Source organism: Schistocerca gregaria, chromosome X, assembly GCF_023897955.1.
Source record: "Schistocerca gregaria isolate iqSchGreg1 chromosome X, iqSchGreg1.2, whole genome shotgun sequence".
Classification (NCBI taxonomy): Eukaryota; Metazoa; Arthropoda; class Insecta; order Orthoptera; family Acrididae; genus Schistocerca; species Schistocerca gregaria.
Window position 1 is genome coordinate 369,711,141 of NC_064931.1, and position 23,609 is coordinate 369,734,749.

A 23,609-nucleotide genomic window follows, 5' to 3' on the forward strand; every position below is an offset into this window, starting at 1 on the left:
CAGTAGAGCATGAGGTAAAGGCAATAAGATATGCATAATATTCAATGCGCTAGATTAAAAATTCCATATTACAGAAAAACTAAAAGGCTTAATATCAGAATAACTCCTCTGCTGTCATTCTTAATTTTTATGCACAAAACCAGGGCCGGCCACGGCGTGCCAAACGTCACGTACGTATATTATATTATAACTGAAATGTGATTACATTTTCACACAATTTGGGTGCATAGTTCCTGAGAAATCAGTACACAGAAGAACCACCCATGGCCGTTATTAACGGCACCGGCCGGAGTAGCCAAGCGGCTCTAGGCGCTAAAGTCTGGAACCGCGCGACCGCTACGGTCGCAGGTTCGAATCCTGACTTGGGCATGGATGTTTGTGATGTCCTTAGGTTAGTCAGGTTTAAGTAGTTTTAAGTTCTAGGGGACCGATGATCTGAGAAGTTAAGTCCATAAGTGCTCATAGCCATTTTTGCCGTAATAACGGCCTTGATACGCCTGGGCGTGAACAGGTACAGTTGCCCACGCAGCTTCAACACGATACCACAGTTCATCAAGAGTAGTGACTGGGGTATTGTAACGAGACAGTTGCTCAGCCAGTATTGACCAGACGTTTTCAGTTGGTGAGAGATCTGCAGAATGTGCTCTCCAGAGCAGCAGTCGAACATTTTCTGCATCCAGAAAGACCCGTACAGGAATTGCAACATGCAGTCGTGCATTATCGTGCTGAAATTTAGGGTTTTGCAGGGATCGAATGAAGGGTAGAGCCACGGGTCGTAACACATATGAAATGTAACGTCCACTGTTCAAAGGGCCGTCAATGCGAACAAGAGGTGACCGAGATGTGTAACCAATGGCACCTCATACCATCACGCCGGTCGATACGCCAGTATGGTTATGACGAACACACGCTTCCAATGTGCGTTCACCGCGATGTCGCCAAACACGGATGCGACCATCATGATACTGTGAACAGAACCTGGATTCATCCGGATAATGACGTTTTGCCATTCGTGCACCCAGGTTCGTCGTTGAGTACACCATCGCAGGTGCTTCTGTCTGTAATGCAGCGTCAAGGGTAACCGCAGCCATGGTCTCCGAGCTGATACTCCATGCTGCTGCAAACGTCGTCGAACTGTTCGTGCAGGTGGTTGTTGTCTTGCAAACGTCTCCATCTGTTGACACAGGGATCGAGACGTGGCTGCACGATCCGTTACAGCCATGCGGATAAGGTGCTTGTAATCTCGACTGCTAGTGATACGAGGCCGTTGGGATCCAGCACTGCATTCCCTATTACCCTCCCGAACCCACCGATTCCATATTCTGCTAACAGTCATTGGATCTCGACCAACTCGAGCAGCAATGTCGCGATACGATAAACCGCAATCGCGATAGGCTACAATGCGACCTTTATCAAAGTCGGAAACGTGATCGTACGCTTTTCTACTCCTTACACGAGGCATCACAACAAAGTTTCACCAGGCAACGTAGGTCAACTGCTGTTGGTGTATGAGAAATCGGTTGGAAACTTTGCTCATCTCAGTGCGTGGTAAATGTCGTCACCGGCACCAACGTTGTGTGAATGCTCTGAAAAGCTATTTATTTGCATATCACAGCATCTTATTCCTGTCGGTTAAATTTCGTGTCTGTAGCACGTCATTTTCGTGGTGTAGCAATTTTAATGGCCAGTAGTGTAGAATTGCGGTATGGCGTTTGGCAGTCGGCATAGCTCTCTCAGTTCGACAGATTCGTGATATGAGAGTGTTTACCCTTCGCTATTCGGTCGTGGTATGAAGAGCGTTCGGAGATCCAGTGGTTGTTTGCAAAAAAAGGGCGAGTCTAGCGATCTGTAGCCACAATCCTTTAAAATGAATGGGAGTGACAGAAGAAAGGGACGAGATTTCTCATTTCCCATGAGCTGCGGGTACTGCTTATTTGCTATGAAACCACATTATAGATCCATGCAGAAGGTGTTTAAACTTCTAGATGAGAATGAAGGAGCAAAAAGATATAACGGTCAACAAATGGGATTCATTGTTCTGTACATCAAGAAGAACTTGTTGCTAAATCTGCAGGCATAGCGCACTTGAAGAAAAAAAATGAACGAAGAGTATAAAAAAAAGCACTCCGTCATCAGGCCACAAGTGGCCCATCGGGACCATCCGACCGCCGTGTCATCCTCAGCTGAGGATGCGGATAGGAAGGGCGTGTGGTCAGCACTCCGCTCTCCCGGTCGTTACGACGGTTTCTTTGACCGGAGCCGCTACTATTCGGTCGAGAAGCTCCTCAGTTGGCATCACAAGGCTGAGTGCAACCCGAAACGAAGAGTATAGAGACCTCATATATTAGCACAAAGTGCGTTGGTGATATCAAGTGGCATGCCTGGAACGATTTTTCGATTTCAGTCTCGCTATTGTTGAATTGATGAAGGAAATAGGGGGGCAGGAAAGAAAATTAGAACATCCAGTATCCATTGCAGACTTTGCATTTTAAGTGGACTTGAGTGCACATTTTCCAAAGTAAGACATTGCCAGGTAACCTCTTTCTGATAAAATGGGGATGCATTTAAAAATAAAATCACGTTGTAGAAGGGACACATTCTGACAACGGCAGTTCAGTTTCCTAAGCTCACTGGTGTTAAAGAAAGCGCCAGATTTGAAGAATTGATTGTGGCCTTACAAGAGTTACATGAATTAGTTTTATAAACGTTTCCAGGACACTGTCAATCTTACACCTGTTTTCGTGACCATTTGCCGTTTTAGTGGAAAGGGATCCTTACATGTGGAGATGTAACTGACTGATCTGCAAGGTAATTCTAGTTTTAATTACAAATATTTTTACGTTAGAACTGTCCATGACGTCTACATTGCTTATCTCAGGTAGATTTTCCAAGGCTCCATAATGAGGTTGCGAAAGTGCTACTAAATTTCCATCGACATATTTCTGTGAAAGACATTCTATCGACTATAAAACTATATGAGTCACGATTACGTGGTAACTTGAATGCAAAACTCTGTGAAATTGTTTGCGTCTGTCCGTATGACGACAGTTTTTTACCAGATAAAAATTATATCTTCAAAGTGCCAAAAATAATTAATACTGAAAACTTGTTGACAAGTATAGCTGTATGCCATTTAAAAGTGGCTCATTCACTGCTTTTCATTCTTTCCCCTCTTCACTCTCGGGCAGTGAGGCGTGGCGGTAAGGAAAACGTGAAGCGAGGCTGAGCGCTTTGGCACTGGAGCCTGGGTAAGGAGGGCGAGCCGAAGTTTTGCCCACTCCTGCATAAGACGATCAAATATTGTCATTAATGAAGTAGAAGGTAACTTCTTACTTGCATTCGTTATCTGCCTTCTGCCCCACTTTGTGCAGGCTACTTCCTATAAACAGTGGTATTTCCGTCCCTAAAGTATTTTAAGTGGTCCCTATGCATGAGAAGGCTCTTATCTGTGTGTGTGTGTGTGTGTGTTTGGTCTTATGGACGCTCAACGACAAGATTATCAGCGCTCTTACACACATTAATAGAAACGAATTTGGATAAAATGACAAACTGTTCTTAGAAAGAGAGGAGGAAACCAATAAAATGACACTCATTCACTCACTCCCACCTCACTTGCGTTGAATCACAGAGTCACTCTATCTGATACTTCTTAAGACAACGGAGAAGCGTCGAAGTTGTTATATCTGGGATTAAAACAGAAGTAAAACGACAGAAGAGCTAAAATAAAGGCAGCGGCAAGTTTGACTTGCTGACCACTTACTCTATACGTGAGAATTATTTATAAACATGGTCCATTATCCAAAATAAAAACAAACACTGTCCAAACAGGCCTTGAACGCTCAATGGTCCCGCCCGGCCGCCGTATCATCCTCAGCCCTTAGGCGTCGGTGGATGCGGATACGGTGGGGCATGCAGTCAGCACACCGCCCTCTTGGCCATTATCAGTTTTCGTGGCCGGTGGCGTTACTTCTCAATCAAGTAGCTCCTCAATTGGCCTCAAAACGGCTGAGTGCATCCCACTTGCCAGCAGCACTCAACAGACCCGGACAATGACATATCCAAATGCTACGCCAGCCTGAAAGTGTTTAACTTCGCTGACATGGCGGGAACCGGTTTTACCACCGCGGCAAGGCCGTTGGCGATCTAAAAGAAATAACACACACTAAATTTACCTATGTGCTTACGGCCTGGAGCAGTATCATACGGTGCGAGAAAGCTGGGAGCATATACGAAACACAGAACTGATCGACACCAAGGAATGACTCAGTAACTTGTTCACGTATAAAATAAAGAGCAAAGTAAGATTTTATTTATGGATTCTTCGGTCGCTTCTTGATAGAAAGATTCTGTATTGAGCGTTGAATAACACTTAGGCGGTTTTATGTTCTGCTGATTTTTATTTGTATGAACTAGTTTTCGGCTTATTAGTCCATCTTCAGATAACTACTGGCTATTGTTTACAAGGAGCTTGTGTTCTTAAGAACCCAACATTCTGGACTAAGATTCAACGCACTTACATACGATCTTTAGTTCTGGTATTGTCTTTTGAATTGTCAAACGGGTTTTTTGACTTTTTGTTCTGTAAATCTATTCTTTAACATAAAAACTAGTCCATACAAATAAAAATCAGTAGAACAAAAAACTGCCTAAGTGTTATTGAACCCTTAAAGTAAGATTCTTCACCATGTAACCACATGAGGATAATGATCCAAGCAGAAAAAGTGTGTCGTCATCTCATGGGTATGCCCGAGGTTAAAAACCACGTTAAATCGGACATTAAGCGAAATGATCGAACTTAGCCAGCCAATAGACATATTCAGCATGAAAAATTAGGTATTATTCGTTTATTAAACTGCTTCATGCAGTCACTAGTGAAATAGGCATTTCACACAATTAGGAAGTCGCGGTATCGAAGTTCACCCTAAACGTTTGTTAATCCGCGGTATAAAAGTTCACCATAAATATTCGTTAATCTAGATTCGTACAAGGAGGTGGAAAAAATTGGTAACATAGGTTCAGAAGAAAAGCGAGCCGGCAAAAATCGTGCACGCGTGTGATGGTCATGAGGAAGGAAGAAAATTCGGCTATTACAAAGACTCCCAAACGCGGTGGGTAATTATGAACGAACACGTTATTAGGTAAGCTCTAAGGTCCAAGTATCAGATGTATACCGGAAGAGCGTAAGGCTCAGACCCCACCGAAAACCACATGGGAAAAAGGTTCAAGTCACTAACTTGCCACAATTCGGATCCAAAAGGAACTGACAGTACATTAATTACTAACACTCATAATTACTTCAGTTAGTAAAGAGTTCAGGAGTCGGCAGGCAGTTCGGATCAAAACAAAGTGCCCTCGCGGGAATGTTATTGCTTGCACACACGGCATAATTAAAGGAAAACGAACTACATAAAAATTCTCTGTAACACCACATACCTGAAAAGACGCATTAAGCGTTGTGATTACTGAAGGATGAGGCATCCAAGTGCCCGAATCCTATACACAGCAAGAACACGCCCACCTTTTCTCACCGTCGCGGTAGAACGCTCATGATTGCAACGCGAATGGGGGTAACACAAATGAGGCACTTTACAGCCACTGGTCAACCTAAAAGTCTGAAAAAGAAAACAGGTGTGCTCTAGTGATGTGGACAAACCTCACTGTTCTGTTACAACCTCATTCCAAGTTGCAGAACTACCACACCACGCTACAGGTTCCAGTTCCTCGCCAAAATTTCAAAATAACTTCAATCACAAAATGAAGCATCCTTGTTTTCGTATACAGAGTAGGGGGTGCAGGTACTAAAAAACATAATACTGGGCGTGCGTAATAGCTCCTACTCCAGAAGCTCGTTAACTTGAGGCGTTGATTAATGAGACTCTTCATAATGAGAGTCTTATCGTGTGAAACGGTACTGATCGACCCGCTTCTAGATCATTTTTGTCAATCTGTTTTTCTCCTTACACGAATTATTACACAGAGAACATACTGCAAAATGTTCTTGACCTGTCGTCAAAACCGCGCTCTTCGGAGTGCTTTTCCCCTTTTTTAGGGCAACGGTTATTCGTACAACCAACTCGTCTAAAGATGAACGCTAGGAACTACCAAGAACTGCTCTACCTCTCTTAGCAGTTCATCAGGCATACTCAGTGGTATCGATTAAACATTTAAATGAATGGTGCTCCTCTATTATACGTGGGTAAAGTAGTCCGTTCGAAAGCAAAAAGGCATACATTTAATCTCTGATTCCGAATACTGTGTTAGTAAGACTATCTCGTGTCAATAGAGCAACTTGTCTTGCTAAACCTATCTCACACCGATTTAAAAACCAAGGTAATATATCGATGTTTAGAACAGAAATTACGATATTTATCAATTTTGTGTGGTGAGTGTGCTACGGTATACTGCAAGGTTAAAGAGACAGTCAATAGAATCTTACAAGATGTCAGTCAAAGGGAGCCAACTATAGCCTCTATTGCAGTACTTTTTCGCGGTATTTAACTGCCAACATGCGGTAATTAATTGGAGACAACTGGACCTCCACTGAGTTATTCGCCAGTGAGAGGGCACCTATCGTATGAATGGACTAAAATCTAACCTGTAGGTTAATTTCTGACTAATTCACTTCATCCTAAGTCCTACGTTTTATGGATGTTGTTAAAAATGGCCTATGAAATTGTCTTAGTTTTTATATATTAATAACTGTAGATGAAATACATAACATGTGCCACGAATTCAAACTGCTAATGCCACTCTCTTCTTTGCAGTAACACCACTATCTCGAAGAATTTCGGCAAAATCATCATATACAAAATGATCCTGGGAAGCCAGCATAATGATATGACCGTAGCGGCTGCTCGCGACAGTCTCTGCGCACACTACAAGTAAGTAGCCATAGCAAGAAGCATCCTGGTAGTTGTGTACCGCCATATCCACAGTGTGGCAACACAGTGCAAAAACGAGCCAATTAAATGTCTATATTAAATAAATAAAACGATTTTTTTTGTATCATAGTTGTCTGAAACTAGTAATAAGTAACAGCAGAGCAGAATATTTTAACAAAAGTTGCTGTTTTCGGTCATTAACAGATATGATGGGAAAGTACGTAATTAGACACAGTGACTTGGAACAACAGGTTTACTGGAGTCCGAGGGTGTTGTTTATGTGACTTACACGCTGTCATAAACCTTTAGGGTCAAATACATACCGTTGACAGACTATAACAAATTGAGTACTTTGAGAGAAAGAACTAATTGTCAGCTCTGAATATATAATGGCTTGTTGACATAAACATCTTAGACTTTATAATAGAGTTATGTTCATGGTAAATCTTCTAACTGATGATTGCCAGTCTCAACCCATGCACTGAAGATGTGAAATAATTTGCCGTGTTCTCTTGGATATCCCTGTTGTCTTTTGTACAATTACAAAGGCTCCTAGGGCCCTAAAAATCAATTTCTCGTATGTTTCTATTGGTATGGTACACAAGCAACATATGTATTCCCATAGGAGGAAATACATAGAAGTTGGACCAGACTCCGACGATCTCCTAGCATTGTCGAATGTCTTCCGTGAAGTATCACACGCTACCGCTTTTACTGTATCAGACACACAAAACACATACAACCAATTACTACACTACTGCCGGGTATGCAATCGCTCACGCAGACAGAAGACTTTAACTGTTGTGTCTAAGTCGAAGTCCAAGAAAGAGAGGTCCAGATCCATAATCTAAATGTCGTGGTAAAACATGGCACGGAAAGGCGAGTATTCAGCAGCAAAGTACACACTTGTGAGTGGCGAATGGTGTGTTCGATACTACTCGTAATAGCCAAGCAACCACTCCTGGTGTGGGCGGTTCGGATGCCGTAGCTGGGAGGAGTGAGCACGTGCTGAATATTGCATGGTAGCCAGGGCTTTGAATGATCTGGCGTGGTATCTAGTAGTGTCTATTTGGTCTACAGCGTTGTGGACGAACTGGCACTGCTTTTGAGTCTATTGCGCTGTCACATACATTGTTCCTCCCCGCTTCAGTCAGTGACTAGAAGTTATACCGCTCTGGGGCGCACAGTCTGTGACGATAAGGTAGACATGATGGCAACGTTTATGTCTGCGGTACCTGTGGCCAATGCATGGATCAACTCACTGTCTCCTGGGGCTTATGAGGAGTGAAAGTCTTGGGGGAAAGTCAGCTAGTGCTGGAGGACGCTGTCTTGGTGCTAGTGCCAGATCTGATATCACTTCCAGCTGGCTTGTCGGGAACGGTGGAGACTCCACGGTAACGTTGGCTGGTACGCTGCAGCTTTGGCGCTGAAGCCGCGACCCATGGAGCACTGGCCATATAGATATGGGCATCTCCTGATGAGGTTTCGCAGTGGTTGTAATCTCTCGCTGGTGGTCATTACAAAATAGTTATGGTGATGGCGATGTGGTAGCGCTGCTCACTCGACAATGCAGGGTCATTCCAAACTGCTGGATTAAGAACAACTTATTAGTGATGGATAGGGTGACCAATGATGCCATAATAGCAGTGGATATAAATCATGTGCCACATCTTTGTGGCTGTAGCTGGTTGTGCATCATGTAGGGTTTTCCAGTTTCCATAATGGTAATGAATACTGATCAGCTATTATGGCTGTGGACGATGGTGGGCACTGGACCAGGATTGTGGCTGTAAAACTTGGTCCAGATGAGGACTCCCACCAGTAGGTGTGGGTGCTGCTGATGGATGGTATGTTATTGGACACTGTGCGGCTACAGAGTGAGGAGGCAAAGGATGGTACGCAACTCGTGAATTTAGGGGACCACTTGAGGACTCTCCTCATCTATGAAAGTCGATCTTTTGGTACTACAAAGCGTAAATTTCGGTTTTGTTTAGGATTTCTGCATGACTTTGGACATCTGCGATTTGAAGGTCAGCACTTGACTCTTGGTGGAATGGCGTTGACTTTAGATGCTCGATGTCATTTCTCTGTCAGCATTCCCGTAATAACTGAGAAGTGAACTGAGAGTCATCTGCTGACATACTGGTAGCCATGAAGCCTATTGAAAAACGCTCCGTCAATGCGTAAATGGTGGCTTCCGTAGTGTTTGACTGCAGATTAAGGGCATACATGTAATTTGAAAGTGCATAAGCGACCGTTATGGTACGGAGAAACGGTACTGCTAAGTCCATATGGATCCATTGGTTAGGTGTAGGCAAGGATTGAAGTTCTGGGGTGGTGCCGACTGCTGCTCTGTGCAGGCGGCACATTTTATAATCGTAGCTCCAACATCGGCGCTAATGGCTTACTAGTAGGCTCGTAGACAGGCCAGATTCTTCATCTGGGAAGTGCCCCAGCGTCAAGGGTGAAACGAACCCAGGACTACAATTTGCAAACTCAGCTGCTGCTTGAAGGTTCACTCTCAGCTGTGCAAATGCGTGTTGGCACTTTAGAGTCCATACAAACAGGGTCCTTTTTCGCGTACTTAATTGAGAGGATATGCAGTGATAGCAGCCTGAGGTATAAACTTTGCACTGTAATTTATGTTTTGCAGAAAAACTTCGAGTCTTTTCAGATCAGACAGAAGCAGTAAGTTTGAATTCGGTGCCACATGCTTAGCAATCAGACGGATGCTTGATCTGGTCAAAACATGGACGAAATAATCCATCTTGATACGAAATACACTTTTTTAGGTTACAACGAAGTCCAGCTCTAATTAGTTTCACAAATACCTCTTTCATGTTTCGTTGGTGATCCTTTTCAGACACCCATGAGGCAATTCTGTCAGCTATGTAGTTACCATAAAAAGGAATTGATTGAGTGAAGTATTTGGGTATCGTTGAAACGATGCTAGCGTAATGATTATCACGAAAAACAATTTCGTATATTGATAACGCATGAATTAAACATTGATGGCCGTCAACGTCTGTCAGTCATTGTCGAAAGGAATTTGCAGACAGTTATCTGCTGGATTTCCAAAATCCCTCGATCCATGCTAGTTTCCCAAAAAGCTCTTTTCCCTTGGGAATTGGGTATATGTTGCCGTGTGACTAAATAGTGACTACGAACTTTAAATAGCAGCAACAACACAATTTTCTGTTGAATTTCTTGGTGATAATAAACGACGCGTCCCACTTGCTATGAGAACCCAACTGCGGGACGCACCGGTGGATTAGTTGGCCTAGTTATGCCTTTATCTCAGATTTTAAAGCAAATCAAATTGCTCGTTCCTGGCACCAACGTATCGCTGCTGACTCCTTGAGAGTGATATGGATCGTGTAATCAGTCATAGACCCCATTCCCGAGGAGAACAGTCCCTTGAAGTTATCACTCTGGTTTCCACATGGCCGACACGGTACTGAAGCAGAGGCAACGTTCACTGAATCCTCGACAGTGCAGTCAAAAGCTTCGAAAGTGTCGAGTGCGAAAAAATTTGAAGCATCAATCCAGTCGACTTCAAGGACATGAAGTATGCATCTCACTGTCTTGTATGTAGCCTCAGTCACTAATTAAATTTTGATAAGAATGTGAATATTCCCACAGGCTACCCGATTCAGTGACGCTTGCTCTAGCAAAGGAGATCCCATCTGCTTATAGATGCTGAAGTTAATAACCATAGCACTGATATCCATCTGCAGGCGTACGGGCTGTCGTAAATCATAAGTTGTGGCTCAACTGAAGCGAGAAAAAACGTGCGTTGCTGATCTAGAATGTGTAGGACGAAAGTGGTGAAATGTTAGTGAAGCCATTGGCGATATAATGGTCAAACATCTTTCTCTTGGCGGTAGGAGTAGAACGGTGGTTTATCGGATGTTTCAACTGTTCGCCTATAACAGTATTTTCTTCCTTTTGTTTGTACGGACGCTACATCTTTTATTACACGAAAAACAGATGCAATCGATTAATTACATTTGGCGAAGCACAGAACAAGACGTTCGAAACTGTTGGGTCCAGGTCAAAGTCCAGCAAAGAGAGGTATCAGTATGTAATCCATATTTCATCATAATACTTCAGCATGGCAAGGCGAGTTGTCAACAGTACAGTACCATGAGAGAGTGGGGGACGTATCCTCCGGTACACCTTATAAAACCCAAGTCACGACCCCTGGTGCGGAAGCAGGTCACACGTCTGGAGTGAGGGAATGTTCTCACTGAAGAGATATGATGTGCTATACAATACGTGATGCAACTCGCGATAAGACACAGAGTCAACCCACACTGGTGGTGTGCTTAGAAACATACTGGTTCACACTGGGACTACAATACGATTTTCTGTCATATCACTTATCACAACGGGGAGGGCTGGTTACCCCACGTATCTAATGTGCTTCAAAACATTCTTTTAGGTAAATGAAGCAATGCTACATCTGGCTCTGTAGTTACCCCTTAAGTAAAACTTCCACTTTTCTCGTAAAAAATTAGAAATCACTGTTTAGGGATTTGTATTTGTTCACCGTTATGCAACATTCCTCATTCAATTTTGAGGAAACTATCTGGAAAGAGGATATGACTGTTTTGCAACTTAGAGTCTGGTATCACAGCTAAGTAATGATGTGGTTTTCTTTTCGCTGTTGCCACTAACACAGCTCTTACTTTGGAAAATTTTCACTAAAAAATGAAGTCGCTGGCCAGTTTACGTTTGGTGCATTTGAGGACATACAACTATGCATACCAAATGTAGCACTTCGAAATTATTTTTAATGGTGGTTGGAGAGCCATAGTCTTTCCAACCTCGAGTAAATATCTGACATATTGAGATATTGTCCATGATGAGGCTGGCATCAATGCGCCACGCGTGGGGCTATTGCCGCCTGCTGTGTCTTATTTCTTGCTGTGTCTATCCTCTGGGAAACGAGTGCCGCATGGATAACCATTGTATTGTGCAACTTTTATTGCAACATGTCGTATCGCATATCGTATCGCCTCAGTGAGAACCACATCTTTCACCCCCTCTTCACCGGGGATGAGGTTGAACTGATGCTAGATCGAACTGTCGTGCAGCCAGATAGTGAACTTTAGATGAACTGGGGCTGCGGCTGAATCTACAGCATAGTCGAACACAGCATTATGTAAGTCGAGAGATATGGTATCAGCATGGATAATCTCTAAACTGGTTACTTTACGTTAAGCGTATGATGCCATGTATGTGACTCACTGTTCGATTATACAAGATGGTTCAATGGCTAATCCATCATTAATTATAAACAAGTTTCGAGATTCATATGCTGTATACATGATACACTCACTTCCACATTCACCCTTGTACTGTCATAAGTTAAATAGTAACAGCAAAAACTGAAAATAGCAAATGTTATTTGAAAAATTACGATATAAAGTATTGTGTATTTAAACTGGAGATCTAGAAACGACGGAGAGGCTTCGTCCCGCCGTAGTCTCAGTGGTTAACAACCCCACAACAGGCCACAGCAGTCCACCCGCCCCACCGCCGCCCCACACCGAACCCAAGGTTATTGTGCGGTTCGGCCCCCAGTAGTGTCCAACGCGAGCGTTACAAACATGTTTGTTACAATTTGAACACTTCATTTTTGTCTTGGTGTCACAACCTGCTGGACAGAATTTAAATCTGGCACGTTTGCAGCTTTCATTGCCAGCACTGGGGCTTGGTGTGATCATGATCATTGGCCAGCGGTTGAATTTTCTTTTGCAAGTGTACATGCCAGTAAGCTGATACAATGTGTCAGCTAATCCTTTACTTGCATTGCAGTCCAATATCATTTCTGGTTTCATGTCTTCTCTGTTGCTTATCTCCTCATTTTTGTGCATTGTGCTTATCAGGACGACCTGTTTATTTTTCCTTGGAATGTAAGAGGCAACTGTAGTACCCATAGTAAAAAATACTTTGAAGTATGATCATCTTCTTTGTTTGATATATTAGTAGGCAGTTCATGCTTATTTTTTCTCACTGTCCCGAGCATTGTAAGATGTCTTTTGTAAAGTCCTTAGCCCAATGCATACGATGTGAAGAAATTGACACAGGTGACATTTTGTCCTTTAAGCTCACGTGTCAGATCCTTGACCACCCTCATACCTATGAAATGACACAATTTCAGAGACTCAGAGACTTTATTAGTGTTATAAAGATATGATTTTTATGTATATAGACTGAAAGGGTCGAATGAAAATTTGTCCCAAGGCCGGGAAATGAATCCGGATCTCCTGCTTACCAAGCCACTAAGTCATCTTGGTACATCTCTTCACATCGCTGCACGGATTACTCCGGCACACCTCCATCCTCGAGCCAGATTCTCACTGCCGCCCTCCCGGCCTCGGTACAAATTTTCACTAGCCACTTAAATCTATACACATAAAAATCGTATCTATATGAGACCAGTAAAGTCTCTGAAGTTGTGTCATTTTATTTGTATAATTACCTGCACCTGGGTTTCAGGCTGGATCCCCATTTATGTTCGTTGCTGAATTCTCATTCAAGAACATGGAGAGACTCAACAATTGTTTCCGTGTCGATGGGGGAATGTAAAGTAGACTGGGGCGGCAGTGAGGCTTTGAATTGACGGGGGAGGCGTCCAAGAGTGGTATGCAGTTGTGTGAATCGTTGTACCAAGGTGGCGTAGTGGCTTGCCTAGTAAACAGGAGACCCTGGTTCAATTTCTGACCTCAGTACAAATTCTCACTCCCGCTTCAGTCTGTATACGTAAAAACCCTCATATCTTGACTTTTCTCAAGTTCTTATCCAGGTAATTTTCATGTATAGATTTGTGCCTTCAAAACATTAGAAGTAACACTATCACACAATGTTCATATTTTTACCCCATATTTTGAGGGGTTGCTCTCTATATATTGTTTGAATGCACAGCGTCCTCGGAATGCCACCAGTTGTTCACGCACGGTTATGCCAGGATTACACAGTTTTGAAAGTGTTTCCGTACACTTATACTGCAGAACTGTTACAGGTGCCAATTTCACATTTTCTGTTCATGCTCTTCGATCAGTTTGTCATGGAAAAGTAACACATGTGATATGAAACAGAACCATTTCAACGACATTACGGCGGGAAAGGTGCCTCTACTTGTTTCTGGATCCCACAGACTTTTGATTCACAGTATGATTTATACACAACAGCCAGTAACAACAGGGCAATATATGCTTCAAGTGTAATTTCATCTAATGCTTCCCTGCTATATCCATGGACTCCTCGAACCTCAATGTTAACCATTTCCACCACTATAGTTCATCATAACTTGAAAAGATGATTTTGTATCACTTACTCGGCTATAGCATATTTTGTTAGACGGTGACTTTGTTTTATAATGTTTGCACTAGATGGTCTTTCAGTTTGCGGAAAAGGTTCTAAGCCCCACGTGATTCTTTTTGTTTTTAAATTGAATCAGTTGAACAACTCGCACATTGTCATTTGAAGTATCAGTGTCTGAAATCAGATGAAGGATGAATGTTGTCAACACTGGTATGATTTTCTTATTCTTTTCCTCTCTGTCAGATGCATTTGATAATGCTTCCAATTCCTCATCATAGCCACACAGAACTTACTATGATAGATACATGAACTTCGTCTACGCACAACAGTTGATAAAACGTAACTGTTAGCGACAATGTGCCATAATAATCTGAACGCAATCAGCGACTTACATTGTTGCTTAGTCCTCACACATTTCAACGTTAAGGAATCAGATATTTACCTTGTCATAAAAAACTGTTAAACATGTAACTAGGGCATGTATATACAAAACATGGCTATTACATTTATAAAATCTGTGAATTTTTCCGCCCCATGGGTCATATTGAACCGAGGAACACAGGTGTAACAAATTAAGTTTTAGGAACGGAGAGAAAACATTTTTTTTTAGTTTGAGCTTTAAGAAATTTAGAATGTTTACAGAAACAAAGTCATCAAGTTTGGGGCTATACCTCCAGCAAGCGTATATTTCTATAGTTAATCTTAGGAATTATCTAAACGGCGCAGAAAATTAAAACTTTTCAACCACAAAAATCATACTTCATGAAGTATTTCGTACCGAAATCAATATTCTGGATTTGTCAGTTCTGACAAGTAGTCACACACTTTACAAAACTTTTTTGTGGCTGTGTAACAATGCCGATCTTTAAAAAATTGTTACGTTTCTTCAACAATAGATACTTTACTGAGATAAATTTAAAGTTACTGTCAGTAAATTTTTATATGGGTGAGCTCAAATTATTATTTTAAGTTGCCTTTGACAGGCTAAATTTTAATGAAGTTTAGTTTTCCATTACTTCAAATGCTCGACCTGTCAAAGTATCTGAATTTATTTGACTACTTCATCACTTTTATGAACATCCGAAGACTGTTTAACGCATAAACATTGAGTCCTACCTTTTCGGAGACACTTCTACGTCATCTTTTTCTTTGCTGAAGACATTGTTTAGAGGTTACCACTGTTCTCTTGCTCGTAGTCCATAACAATGCTTTTAATTTTCGTTACTTCATCTTCCACTTCTCACACATTGTTAAAGTCTTTTTTTTTGTTTGCATGGTGTCCATAATACTTTATCTCTTGTATTAATGACAATCTATCTTCTTGTTTTCTACACGTATCTCCTGTAAACTCAGTACTATCTCATACTATGGTTCCCCACCAAATATCCTGTAAAATAAAGATCAGTACATATGTTCCCTTGTAAATTCCTTTTACAATTCTTAAATTTACTATAAGAACTACGACAAAAATTGTTTTCAAGAAAAGTGAATTAATAGAGAACCTCATTTACTGGTGCTATCAAGTGGCACGCAGAAATGAAATTACTTGAAACTGTTGCTTTCAAACTAAGTATCAAACAGCATTAGAATAATTATGTTCTTGGTGAAATACTTCTTTATTCTGGTTTGACTTGCTCAGAATATTAGACCGTGCCACTGTGCTATGTAAAAAATAGTCCCTCTCAATCATCTTCATCTTTGTATGTTTCCAGCAAAGGCACACGTACATTATACACATCAAAACGAACTTTCACAGTGTTCTCTCTCAGCCTCCCTCAGAATCACACAGTTAATGGCAATAAGGTAAAACATCTTTGTCCTGTCCACCAAGTAACATTCGTTAATACTGATTTACTATTCCTCCAATGTTACTGCAAAAACACTCTACCCTCCTTTTTCAACATTCTGGTTACTACTTAAAAAGACTCTTCACCATATTTTCTGAAACCTTCACGGCGTACTTACGAAAATACCTTCATAACCACATTGTATGTACTTGTCACTTGTTGTTCAAGTTCAGCCCTTGAAGTTCAGGATTCTACTCTAACATCCGCTACATATTACTACAAAAAGTTATACTTGTCAGCTCTAAGTCTTTCTGAAGACCTATTTCACCACAAATAATTTTTCTCTCGAAACATATCTATTACTCCCTTCACAAAATTCCTTTTTCTCAAGACAAATAACGACCTGTAGCTCGCTTTCTGTCTACACACCCCTTTCCCCCAACAGAGATTAACATTAAAGAAGAAAAATACAGTTGTGTGTGACAGAAAAGAAAATGGCGTAGTATTACCAGTAACTTGGGCACCATGGGTTCTTCAATCACCTGACATTGCAAAGAGTGCACGTCCCGTGGGGCATCTGGGCATCTTACCCCATGCTTCTACTCACTGTGCACATATTTTTTCTATGTGTTTCGTAAAGTACAGAACCCATAACGCAATCCAACTATTTTTACGAAGTCCACACCTACCTACGATCATGCCTACGCTAGAATTATAAAAGATATGATACAACTGAAAATTATTTGTTTTGATGGACAACATTGTTTCATGCTTGACAAATTTGTCCACTTTCCCTGTGGTGACTATTATTTCTATGCCAGAAAGAAGCATTAATGGCAACGATTTCTTATCATGTAGAGGATCTACCAGTTTCTGATTCACTGCACATAAATTACTGCCACTTCAGAGTGTGCTCCCTGCTGCCGTTGGATAAGCAGCTGCAAGCAGAAAGTTGTATACTCCTAGCTCACTTATTTGTTAAATAGTTTAATAGTTGTCCTGTTCCAGAGGTTGCCCCTCAGTCTGCAAGATCCGGGCGGTCGCAGAGGGTGGGCTTACTGGTAGATGGGAGCTCCAACGTCAGGCGCGTAATGGGGCCCCTTACGGATATGGCAGCAAGAGAGGGGAAGGAAACCAATGTGCACTCCGTGTGCATACGTGGGAGAAACATTCCAGATGTGGAAAGGGTCCTTCCGGATGCCATGAAGGGTACAGGGTGCACCCATCTGCAGTTGGTCGCTCATGTCGGCACCAATGACGTGTGCCGCTATGGATCGGAGGAAGATTTGGTGAAGACTGCCAGTCTCGCTAGCGGGATGAAAGCAGAGCTCACCATCTGCAGCATCATCGACAGGACTGACTGCGAACCTTTGGTACAGAGCCGAGTGGAGGGTCTGAATCAAAGGCTGAGACGGTTCTGCGACCGTGTGACCTGCAGATTCCTCGACTTGCGCCATAGGGTGGTGGGGTTTCGGGTTCCGCTGGATAGGTCAGGAGTCCACTACACGCAGCAAGCGGCTACACGGGTAGCAGGGGTTGTGTGGCGTGGACTGGGCGGTTTTTTTAGGTTAGATGGCCTCGGGCAAGTACAGAAAGGGCAACAGCCTCAGAGGGTGCGGGGCAAAGTCAGGACATGTGGGGACCAAGCAGCTATCGGTATTGTAATTGTAAACTGTCGAAGCTGCATTGGTAAAGTACCTGAACTTCAAGCGCTGATAGAAAGCACCGAAGCTGAAATCGTTATAGGTACAGAAAGCTGGCTGAAGCCAGCCAAAGGCACAGACGGTGTTTAGAAAGGATAGATTGCATGCAACCGGTGGTGGCGTGTTTGTCGCCGTTAGTAGTAGTTTATCCTGTAGTGAAATAGAAGTGGATAATTCCTGTGAATTATTATGGGTGGAGGTTACACTCAACAACCGAGCTAGGTTCATAATTTGCTCCTTTCACCGACCTCCCGACTCAGCAGCATTAGTGTCAGAGCAACTGAGAGAAAATTTGGAATACATTTCACACAAATTTTCTCAGCATGTTATAGACTTAGGTGGAGATTTCGATTTACCAGGTATAGACTGGGACACTCAGATTTTTAGGACGGGTGGTAGGGACAGAGCTTCGAGTGACATTATACTGAGTGCACTGTCCAAAAATTACCTCGAACAATTAAACGGAGAACCGACTCGTGGAGATAACATCTTGGACCTACTGATAACAAACAGACCCGAACTTTTCGACTCTGTAAGTTCAGAACAGGGAATCGTGATCATAAGGCCGTTGCAGCATCCCTGAATATGGAAGTTAATAGGAATATAAAAAAAAGGGAGGAAGGTTTATCTGTTTAGCAAGAGTAATAGAAGGCAGATTTCAGACTACCTAACACATCAAAACGAGAATTTCTGTTCCGATACTGAGAATGTTGAGTGTTAATGGAAAAAGTTTAAGGCAATCGTAAAATTCGTTTTAGACAGGTACGTGCCGAGTAAAACTGTGAGGGACGGGAAAAACCCACCATGCTTCAACAAAAAAGTTAGGAAATTACAGCGAAAGCAAAGAGAGCTTCACTGCAAATTTAAATGCAGCCAAAACCTCTCAGACAGCATTAGAAATTTGTTGCAGCATTAGAAATTTGTAGCGAAATGCAGGAAAATCTGTAGCAGATAGGCACTTGGTGCAGAGAGTGGCAATTGACCCTTAACATAGACAAATTTAATGTATTACGAATACATAGAAGGAAAGATACTTTATTGTATGATTATATGATAGCGGAACAAACACTGGTAGCACTTACTTCTGTAAAATATCTGGGAGTATGCGTACGGAACGATTTGAAGTGGAATGATCATATAAAATTAATTGTTGTTAAGGCGGGTACCAGGTTGAGAGTCATTGGGAGAGTCCTTAGAAAATGTAGTCCATCAACAAAGGAGGTGGCTTGCAAAACACTCGTCGACCTATAATTGAGTATTGCTCATCAGTGTGAGATCCGTACCAGATAGGGTTGACGGAGGAGATAGAGAAGATCCAAAGAAGAGCGGCGCGTTTCGTCACAGGGTTATTTGGTAACCGTGATAGCGTTACGGAGATGTTTAGCAAACTCAAGTGGCAGACTCTGCAAGAGAGGCGCTCTGCATCGCGGTGTAGCTTGCTCGCCAGGTTTCGAGAGGGTGCGTTTCTGGATGAGCTATCGAATATACTGCTTCCCCCTACTTGTACCGCCCGAGGAGATCACGAATGTAAAATTAGAGAGATTCGAGCGCGCACGGAGGCTTTCAGACAGTCGTTCTTCCCGCGAACCATGCGCGACTGGAACAGAAAAGGGAGATAATGACAGTGGTACGTAAAGTGCCCTCCGCCACACACCGTTGGGTGGCTGCGGAGTATAAATGTAGATATAGATAAATAACACAACTCTTCGTTTTGTATAAGAGATTAATAACTGGCGGCCCAACTTTCTCTTCACAACTGTCAATCTCAGTTTCTTCCAGTTAATCGTACACAGTTTCCCATCTCCTTAAGTCTTCACTGTGTTTAGAGATTACAGACCAGTTCACACCGTTGCTTTTACTATTTTCTCTCTCAACATTAGTCGTTTTGTCTATTAATGACACATTGGAAAACTTCAATAAATCCGCTTTATCCATCTTTTCCTGGATCTCCATTACTTCCGCTTCAACATTTCCCTTTACATTATTCTCTTTAATATTTTACCATAGTCACTTAGCTGGAGCACCTTTATCGTCTTTCCTATCTTCCTTAGATTCAAATGAACCATCTTCTAGTTCCTGAAATATTTCTTCAAACTCTCCTCCTTTATGAAATGATAATTAAATCGGTACCCTACCTGCAAACAGGCGTTGATATACCCCATTGGAGACATGTTGAAAGTGTGTGCCCAAACCGGGGTTCGAACCCGGAATCTCCTGCTTACATGGGAGACGCTCTATCCATCTCAGCCAGCGAGGGCACAAAGGATAGCGCGCCTGCAGGGACTTATCCTTTGCACGCTCCCCGTGAGACCCACAATCCCAACATGTCTACACCACTACGTTCGTTGTGCGCCTAATGGATGTTTGTCCATTACACTCATTACTCGTGGCTTTGTCTAGCTGGAGAGGCATAGCACCAACTACTTACCTCCCTACCATTACTGTTATTTCGTGATGCACCCTTTGTATTGATATTAGCATTTTGTAGATTAGCTGCGTTACCCTAGTTCGCTTTCGACCTTGTCTGAGGAATTTTTAGTTGTTATTTCAACTTGGGAAATTGTTTCCTCGACCTTACAGACAAAGAGGTGCAAATCCTTTTCACAGGTTTACTTTGAATCAGAAACCGGTGGTTCTATTTTACTGTTAGTTTCAGATTTAAAACTTTTAAATTCACTTGCCCAACTACGTATGTTACTAGACTGTTCTCTGAGTTCACTAGCCAAGTTACGTATGGTACACGACTGCTAAGTGATGTTTTGTTTGACAACAAAAACATATTTGTTGATGCTAAATATTAATATAGCAGATATTTGCCGCTTGAGATCGAGTTTATTTCCATCATGCACCAATAGTTGTTTTATTTGCTTTACAGGAAATAGAGCAAATTTATCACCAGGTTCCAGTGTTTCTCGTTCACTCAGTTAACCATGACATACTGCCATCAAAATTAAAACTGTCGTTTTGATTCAGTGATTCACTGTGTTCTGATTCTACCGTTACTCTCGCAGATAATTGCTGTACATTTATAATAAAAATAGCTTTACTTTCTATTTCCTGTGTACACCTTTGTTCTGAAGTGCTAGTTTGACTCAACTCACGTCACCGTTCTTCGCTACCATGGAATTATCACCTTTCAAATTGAAAATTGTTTTCAGCCGGCAACCACCACATTAAATAAATCTGACTTACCTTTCGTATCTGTGGCAAAAACTAAATGAGGCCTCCAGTCTGCTCAGAAATAAACGTATTTGTGTTTATATTTTGTAAAAAATTAATAACTTGACGGTAGCGGCTGGCAAAAAACGTCAGTATTTGCAATGTGTGTAGTAATTGTAATATCTACAGCCTGAAAAAGAAATGCAACACCTACAAGCACTGTGTTCAATTGCATCACAGTATGATACGTGCATACTGAGGGGTTGTAGTGTTAGTGATCGATTTGTCACGGACATCGAACCCGGAGACCCGGGCGTGGGAAGCGAGAACGCTACCGGACGACTGCTGCACAGGATGGGCACAATGTATAGGCATTATGTCGCTACTTTCAACGTCAATGCCCGCCCACATACATTTGCTGTGATGCTACGTGCTCTTCATGGTATACAACGACTGTCCTGGCCAGCAAGATCCCCTGTTCTCTCGCCAGCTGAATACATATAGGACATGACGAAGTTGAAATTTTCTCTTTCTCTCGGGCTACGTGAACCATAGCTGAATTGCATAGAAAGATGCAAGATACTCAGGAAAATTTGTCGCAGGGTGCCACTCGGCATCTTTATCTGAGTATCAGTGCGAGAATACACGGCTGAGTTGCCGCCACCGGGGGATAGACCGTGTATTCACGCGACTGTCTGGGCACCCTTTACTGTGATACGTGTGTTCCATTTGACTTGACTTGTTTTCATATATTTCTACAATGGTGAGCTACGTGTCACATCACGTGTCAAGAAAATGAATTTGTCCTTTAGCGTGTTGCATTTTCCCCGGCAGTGAACATAGAGGTACCTACTTGAAGATATAGCTGTGCAACTCAGAATGCGAATCAGCAGTTAGCACAGCAAGCATCAGGTAGAGTGCCTACAATTAACAAAGAATGGAATAAGAGAATTATATTTTATTTTATGTGTCTCAAAATAAAGATTGTAGAATTATAATGTCAATTCGTAACCTTATTACGAGGTAGTAATTTTTATAGATTTTATTACAGTACATACTTTCGTGCCCTTATTGTACAGGAATTCTCAGAAACTTCGTTTAAATATATTTCACTCGAAATTTTTCTTCAAATTTATGAAAAGGACAGATTGGTTAGTCGTTCTTAATTCATTGTAGAGTGAAAACTATTTTTTATTAGTTTCAGTTTAGAAAAATTCCTCTCCATGTACTGTGACATAAATGGTCAAGAAGTATTCGACGATATAGGTGATGTACAGGGTCATGTCCCATTTAATTATAAATCTGAATATTTCTTTGGCTGCCCATGTATCAACAACGTTCACGCTCCTGTCTGTTGCACTTATATGCCTAGCATTCCTTTTCATTTCTTGCAGCATATGCTCCTTATCAAACTAATTGTAAATATTACTATATTCTCCAGTGATACAGCCAGAGCGTCATCAGAGACTTCAAGCGTAAAGTTTGTTCCAATAGTTTGTGACTTTTTGTTGATTTCTTTCATGACCATGTATCGTTAGGGCAGTTCTTGTGTAAATCAGTCTATGGATTCAAACATTGATTGTGGAACTTCTTGTTGAATAGAGAATCCAGTGTTGTAAGCTAGTTCGCCACACGTTGTCTTATTTATTCGTCTTCTTTCTTATTGGTCGATGCTAATGCCCATATCACTGCATTTTTAAGTGCCAAAAGTAACAGGATTGTCAACAAAGTTCAAAGTTTTTAATTTGGCGAGTCCTTTGCCTAAAAGCAGTTTAGGAAACTGTAGATATTATTTCTGGACTAAATTTACTTCCTCGATGTGATGTGGGTCAAAAAAGGTAAAATCACATGTAGACGGAAGGAGCAAGCTTCCTTCTGATCTGGTATTAAGATTTCCGTCGGATGGATCCTGCGTAACTCACGATTGTTTCCACGTTTACTTTTATGGCTGTAACTGAATTGTAATGAGTACTCCAGCGAGTTTTGAACTTTTCCTTGTTCTCTCTTTTTTTTTCAAGTAATTATTTATATGAAGAAGACGACAATGAATAAATATAACTTCTCAACAGTTCCATGACAGACGATGATAGGCAGAAGACATGAGAAGTCATGACCTCCACAAAGATTTCAGGAATGATTAGCAACAGGAACTGAACAGAGCTTTCGGATTCACTTTTCGAATTTTTCTTTTTACTCATTCGTGTATACCTGACACTGATATCCAGGGCATCCTTTTCCAACTACTGTTGAATATCTTACGATATAGCTTCTGCAGTCTTTCCCGACATTTATTTTGCACATATTTTGGATACTTATGAAGCTTTGAACTCCCAACTGCCTCTTATTTACTGGATATATTTCGGATTTTTTTGGGATTTGATTAAAAATAGCCTGGTGTTGGAGAGCGTCCAAATCTTGAGGCTCCCGCCAACTTAATACACCACTGGTCAAATATGGAATTTGGAAGCCTCAAGCTAAAGGAAGTGGATTTGGTGAGGTACAGCGTGTCACAGTGGGCCTACCATAAGGGAAGGATATCTGTGTGGCTAAACTGGTTCGCTACAACATGATGACGCTGACAGACATGAATCACTCGACGAGTTCAGCAGCTTGACAGCGATCAGACGGGGCAGTTGATGGTACGCGAATTAACGGCCGGCGTATCGGGTGAGGCACGTTCTTAAATCGCTGATCATGCTATAACGTTACATATACAGGGTGATTCAGCTGCCCCTACCGCTCTCCTT

General features: G+C 41.9%; 1 protein-coding gene across 1 annotated transcript in view; it reads left to right on the forward strand.

Annotated features, from left to right (window-relative positions):
• LOC126299169 (uncharacterized) overlaps nucleotides 1-23,609 on the forward strand; it is a 514,148-nt gene that overhangs the window by 285,388 nt on the left and 205,151 nt on the right. Inside the window, exon 3 of the mRNA XM_049990930.1 lies at nucleotides 6,765-6,881. Within this exon, the coding sequence (XP_049846887.1) occupies nucleotides 6,765-6,881 (117 nt within the window). The remainder of the gene's footprint in view (nucleotides 1-6,764; nucleotides 6,882-23,609) is intronic.